The following is a 6,270-nucleotide window of genomic DNA, read 5'->3' as shown; positions in this document are numbered from 1 at the left end:
CCCCCCCCCCCCCCCCCCCCTTTTCACTCAAATTCTGTTTGGAGAGGAGTAAAACATTTTGAACTGAGTTTTTATTTTCTAAAGAATGTACATGATGAATATCAGTTTTTATTCCCCATCTTCTTATGTATGTGTTCCTTGCTAGCAAAATCAGAAATAATTGAGAGGATGAGGAAAGTAAGTTAGGGACGGGGATGAAAATGTGGAAAACTATTTTGAATACAAAACAAATTCGTTTCACCTTGACATATAATACAGGGGAAAATGGGAAATCTAGTCTTGGCTTGCTCTTATTCCTTAAGCTTCTGTATGATCTTACTTACGAGGATTTTCATTAGTCACAAACTCACAGTTAACATCATATGGTATTACTATTCTTTCATATTCAGACATATCATCATCTTAATCTCATCTTTTATTTCTGTTGCTGAGACTAGAATTTCAACCTGTTGTTATGCATTAGCCGTTTTATGTCTAAGTCATCGATCCCAAGGATAACATCAGCATTCTCGTGTGTAAATAACACCTGCAGTTATTCAGATATTCCCAATTCAAAACATAACAACATTTTAGGAAGTGGCTAAAATGGAATCTTACGATTTACAGAAATATTCAAAGTGAGTTAAAGAAATATATTTCTGCATTCGGCAACAAAGACCTGATAGCTGATTCTAGAGTAGATCAACTACAAATTATTACATGTAGTGTGCATTTGATTGTTTTGTTAGTTAATGCTAATCTGTTATGCTATGATTGTGTTGTTCTACTTGTTATGGTAATCTGTCAGCTTGTTTATCCTAATATGTCAGCTTGTTTATGCCAATGTATTCTGCTGTGATTGTGGTGTTATACTTTTTTATGCTAATATGTTCTTCTGCTATCATTACACTTTTTTAAAAAAATATCATAACAGTTATGGATCGAAAATGGATGCATGCTAAGCGATGTAGTGATGATTATGAGCTAGGAGTAGAGGATTTTATTTCATTTGCAGTTGAACATTCGGAGGATGAGAATAATATTTTGTGTCCATGTGTTGAATGCAATAACATGGTTCGACTTGGTGTTGAAGTTATAAGAGATCATCTTATTACTAAGGGTATTAATCAACTGTATAAGTGTTGGTTAAGCCACGGTGAAGTTTTAGGGGATGCTTCTTCTAACGTAGATACTGGTATGGGATTTGATACTTGGATGGAAGACGAGACACACGAAGAACTTACGTATGATGATGACGGGGTAGAAGAAATGATTAATGCCTTACAAGAAAGCATTCAAGATTGTCCAGAGATGTTGGGTAACTTGTCTAGTGATGCAAAGAAACCATTGTATTCTGGATGTTCTAAATTTAGTAGATTATCTGGTGTGCTAAAACTGCTTAGCACTAAGGCGAGTAATGGCGTGACCGATAAATGCTTTACTGAGTTCATGGAAGCATTCCATGAGATTCTTCCCGAGGGAAACTTGCTTCCTTCTCGCACTTATGATGCTAAAAAGATGCTAAACTCAATTGGCTTGAGTTACGAGAGAATTCACGCTTGTCCAAATGATTGCATCTTGTATCGAAAAGAATATGCCTCATTAGAGAGTTGCCCCGAGTGTAGTGTTTCTAGATATAAGATAAATAAGGTGCCTGCCAAAGTCATGTGGTACTTTCCAATAATACCAAGATTCAGACGTCTTTTCAGTGTTCCAGTAGAGGCAAAGAATTTGACATGGCATGCGGATTCAGATGGAAGGGAGAAAGATGGTATGTTGAGACACCCTGCCGATTCTCCACAATGGGTCAAGATTGACAAAGACTTCCCTGATTTCGGAGCTGAACCTAGAAATTTGCGACTTGCCCTTGCAACTGATGGCATGAACCCTCATGATAATCAACGTAGCACTCATAGCACATGGCCGGTAATTTTAATGATATATAATCTTCCTCCGGCTTTGTGTATGAAGCGGAAGTATATGATGTTATCTACATTGATTTCGGGCCCAAAGCAACCAGGCCATGATATTGATGTTTATTTAGCACCATTAGTTGAAGATTTAAAGTTGTTGTGGGAGTCAGGTGTAGAGGTGTTTGATGCTCACCGTAAAGAAAATTTCAATTTAAAAGCCATGCTATTTGGCACTATTAATGACTTTCCGGCATATGGTAATCTCTCAGGATATAGTGTCAAAGGTTATAACGCTTGCCCTATATGTGATGAGAACACATCCTCGATTAGAATACCTAACTCTAACAAGATTGTGTACATGGCAAATCGAAAGGGGCTTCCTGTGAAGCATCGTTACCGAAAGTGGAAAAAGGTTTTTAATGGTAAGTGCGAAGAAGGTAAATTTCCTATTCCTTTGTCTGGGGATCAGATATTTAAGAAAGTGCAAGGGTTGAATGTGAAACATGGAAAACTAAATGCCAACCAACTCCCTAGTAAGGGCTATAAGAAAGAGTCAGTTTTTTTTGGTCTTCCATACTGGAAGAACTTGTATGTTAGGCACTTTCTTGATGTGATGCATATTGAGAAGAATATTTGTGAAAGTTTGGTTGGTACACTCCTTAATATGCCCGGCAAGAGTAAAGACGGGGAAAATGCGAGAAATGATTTAGCGCACTTGAAAATTAGAAAAGAATTGCATCCTGTAAAGAAGAAAGGAAGTCGTACCTATCTCCCTCCGGCATGCTACACTCTTAGTAGGAAAGAAAAAAAGGTGCTTTGTGAGTCTTTACATGGAATTAAGGTTCCAGAGGGATATTCTTCTAACATTAAAAATCTTGTCTCAATGAAAGACCTAAAGTTGATAGGTATGAAATCTCATGACTATCACATTCTCATGGAGCATCTATTACCAGTGGCTATTCGCTCCATTTTACCAGATCATGTTCGAGATGCAATCACCAAACTTTGTATTTTCTTCAGTGAGATATGTAGCAAGGAGATTGACCCGTCGAAGTTGACTAGCTTGCAAAGTGGCATTATTATTACTTTATGCCAATTGGAGATGTATTTTCCGCCTTCCTTTTTCGACATAATGGTCCATTTAACTGTCCACTTGGTTAGAGAAATCCAACTGTGTGGGCCTGCTTATTTAAGATACATGTACCCTGTCGAGAGATACATGAAGATTTTGAAGGATTATGTTATGAATGGAAGTCGACCAGAAGGTTGCATTGCTGAGCGCTACGTGCTAGAAGAAGCCATTGAACATTGTAGTCAATTTCTTTCTTCGCTTGAAGCTGTAGGGATTCCAAAGCCTAGATATTCGGGAGGGATAGAAGGGAAGGGGATTATGGGATGCAAAGTGTTAACTATATCCCATGACATGTTGAACCAGGCACACTTGTATGTTTTACACAATAGTACCGAGGTTGATTCGTATGTAAAGAGACACATGGATATTTTGAGGGCCCAGTATCGAGGTAAGAATGAGAAATGGATCACCGATAAGCATAATTCCACCTTCATTGAATGGTTACAAGTTCAAGTTGTAAAGGAACTAGATAAGTCACCATCTAGCATTTCTGATAGATTGAAGTGGTTGTCTCGAGGTCCTCGTAGGGATGTATTATCATATTCTGGCTATCAAATTAATGGTTATACATTTTGCACAAAGGATAGAGACAAAGAGATAACAAATCAAAATAGTGGTGTGACTATTGTGGCAGAAGCTATGCATATCTCCAGTACAAAAGACAAAAATCCAATATATGCAAAAATGTCTTATTATGGGGTAATTGATCATATATGGGAATTGGATTACAGTGCTTTTAGACTTCCTATATTATGTTGTAGATGGGTTGATAACAATAGTGGTGTTAGACTTGAGAAAAGACATGGGTTCACACTTATTGACCTTAACAGAACGGGTAGTAAAGATGATCTGTTCATATTGGCAAGTCAAGCAAAACAAGTCTTTTATGCAACTGATCCAGCTAACAATAGATGGTCTTTTGTTTTATCAACAAATAAACGCCATCCCTTTCAGATTCATGAAATAGATGATATGGAGGATGCTTCTTTCATGTGTCCATCAGGCCCTCCCAACGATCTAGCCGATGATCAAGCCCCCGAAGATGAGTTCTATCACTAGTGGAAAAAACGCCTATTGTAGCCCCCTTGTTGAGGGGGGCATACATAAGTGAGCCTCAATAACCACCCAGTCAACGCGGGTCAAATATTTTACTAACAGATTGGGGCGGGCTTTTGTGGGGTTCGCTTCTATAGATACTGTTGAAGGGGGCTTTTGATTGCCCGCCTCAATAGACACTAGTCTAAAGGGGCGGGCTTATGTTTGTTCGCTTCAACAGGTCTTCACAATCTACTGCGTTTTAATTCTATCTCCTCCTCATTTCATCTGTTTCATTTCTCTCTCTTCTCTTCGCTCTCCTCTCTCCTCTCTCTCCTGGTTCAAAACTCCTCAAACCCGCTATTTCGTCAACAAATCGGGCTACCTCTCCTCACAGTCGTTGGCTTCCATGGAAGCTTTTCCTCCGCCTTCCATGGAAGAGTTACAAAGCTAGGGTATCTCCGCGACCTCTCTCCCTCGACTCTTCAAACTCGTCGATTTGTCTCCCTCCTCAAGCTAGGGTATATCGATTCGACCGTCATCTACTTAGCATTCTCGAGGAAGACGGCGTCGTTCTCCAAATGAGGTAACTCTTTCATCTCTCTCCATCTCTCCTGCATTCTTCAATTCTTTTAGGTTTTTGATTTTTCATATTATTTTTTATTAACTTTTTTGATTTATAATTTAGGTTTTTGATTATTTTTGTTGATTTTAACGATTTTTTATTTTCTAACGGGAGGTGCGGCTCGGGTTTCGGTAGGTCGTGGGTGGTCGGATGAGGCGACGCAAGCAAGGTGATGGCTTGCTGGTGGCTCTGATCTTGCGGTGGTAAATAGATCTTCTTCTTCTTCTTGGAATTACTCTCATCAGTTCCAATTAATGATTTACAATTGTGGTGAATTTAGGTTTTTTATTTTAGGTTTTTTGTCTCAAATTAGTTGCGGTGGTGGTGGTTTGTAATCTGAATTCGTTAATGAGTTTCTAACATACATTTCCTTTGATTTCTAATTGGAAGAGAGTCAGGCAACTAAACAGGGGATCAAGCCCGTACTATTTAGAACTTTTATGCTTTATCTTAGTGCTAGTTAGTATGTTGTTGGAGAAACTTGTTGTAAGACCATCAGATGGTTGCAGCAATGTCTACATCTGGACAACTTCAATGAATATGTCAGGGCAATCTGAATTTGTAAAACCGATATTTATTACATTCTTATTTTGATGTAAATTTGCGCAGACTATGAAATTATGCAATATGTGCTAAAAGTTGTTCTTTTACTAGTAAATTTGCAGCACTAGATGAGTGTATGGCAGTTATCCCTTTTATTTTTACTTTTGTTGTTCCTGCCTGCTAATGTTTTCTACCTGATGGTCTTGTGTTCATCTTGTTTTTTTTCCTTTTGTCTTGCTATGTACCTTACAGTTGCCCAGATGTCTTTGTCTCATGTTTTCTGTACTCAGCTCTAGTTTTGCATTGTTATGATTGACATAGAGTAATTATATCACAGTTTGTTGTGTGAACTCCGTTAAGGTTAGTTTCAACAATAGCTTCCCTCGTTCTATTTTTCCTAAGATGCTTGCTTGTTGAATTTTTTTTAACATTTTCAGACACAAGTCCTGATTTCCAGTTCCCACCTTTTTATACATGAGTTTTGCACTTGGCTTGGGAGCTATTTGAATCAAAAGCACATAGCAACCGAAGTGTAGGATCTTTAAGACAAATGATTTTATTTTGCAGCTATATATCCAAGTCCTGCAGCATCTAAAGCTGAGTTATATGTAGTCATGACCAGTATGGTTTATTTCAGGATCACAACCATGCTCAATGTGGAATTACAGAGGTATTCTACTAATTATTTAATTTCAGAAAATAGGTTGATGCATTTTTTTGCTTGTATATACATATACTGCTTTCCAATTTCCATCATATGTCTTGTATTCCTGGCTGTCATCTCATGGCTTTCTGAATTAATGTTCTTTTATAATGTTATGTCTGCAAACAAATGGAATGACGACAGTGTAGTAAACTGAAGGATTTGAAGACTGCATTTCTGACAGATGACGCAACAACAATTTGTTTAGAGGTGATTCATCTTCTTGAAATCGAATTCTTTGATTGAACTTATGTAATTTTGGGGAGGTTTTAGTTAATAATGATTTAGCGAACACGATTTTATATATTTGATTGTTTTGGTTAGATCCTGGAGAAAGGAG

At 37.8% G+C, this 6,270-nt stretch overlaps 1 protein-coding gene and 1 long non-coding RNA gene across 3 annotated transcripts; both read left to right on the top strand.

Moving 5' to 3' along the window:
- The first annotated feature begins 915 nt into the window (after positions 1–915).
- LOC130461568 (uncharacterized) lies at positions 916–4,052 on the top strand. Its single transcript, XM_056829715.1, has 2 exons — positions 916–3,938; positions 4,028–4,052. Exons 1-2 carry the CDS (start codon positions 916–918, stop codon positions 4,050–4,052), a joined length of 3,048 nt encoding a protein of 1,015 aa, XP_056685693.1.
- A 27-nt stretch (positions 4,053–4,079) lies between these two features.
- Positions 4,080–6,180, top strand: LOC110776821 (uncharacterized). 2 transcript variants are annotated; one of them, XR_008922185.1, is made up of 4 exons: positions 4,080–4,645; positions 4,799–4,887; positions 5,795–5,897; positions 6,075–6,180. It is a non-coding gene; the product is annotated as an uncharacterized lncRNA (long non-coding RNA). The 2 variants fall into 2 exon arrangements; XR_008922184.1 differs by having other exon boundaries at positions 4,080–4,887; positions 6,075–6,163.
- Positions 6,181–6,270: the final 90 nt, after the last annotated feature.

Source organism: Spinacia oleracea, chromosome 5 (genome assembly GCF_020520425.1).
Source record: "Spinacia oleracea cultivar Varoflay chromosome 5, BTI_SOV_V1, whole genome shotgun sequence".
NCBI classification, from domain to species: Eukaryota; Viridiplantae; Streptophyta; class Magnoliopsida; order Caryophyllales; family Amaranthaceae; genus Spinacia; species Spinacia oleracea.
Note: the sequence above shows the minus strand (reverse complement) of the source record. Positions and strands in the feature narration are given on the sequence as shown.

Bases quoted from the DNA above. Each gene is read 5' to 3' on its own strand.
- LOC130461568 (XM_056829715.1), top strand. From the start codon at position 916: ATGGATCGAAAATGGATGCATGCTAAGCGATGTAGTGATGATTATGAG. The intron at 3,939-4,027 runs GTCTTTTGTTTT...TGTGTCCATCAG, and splicing joins GATCCAGCTAACAATAGATG to GCCCTCCCAACGATCTAGCC.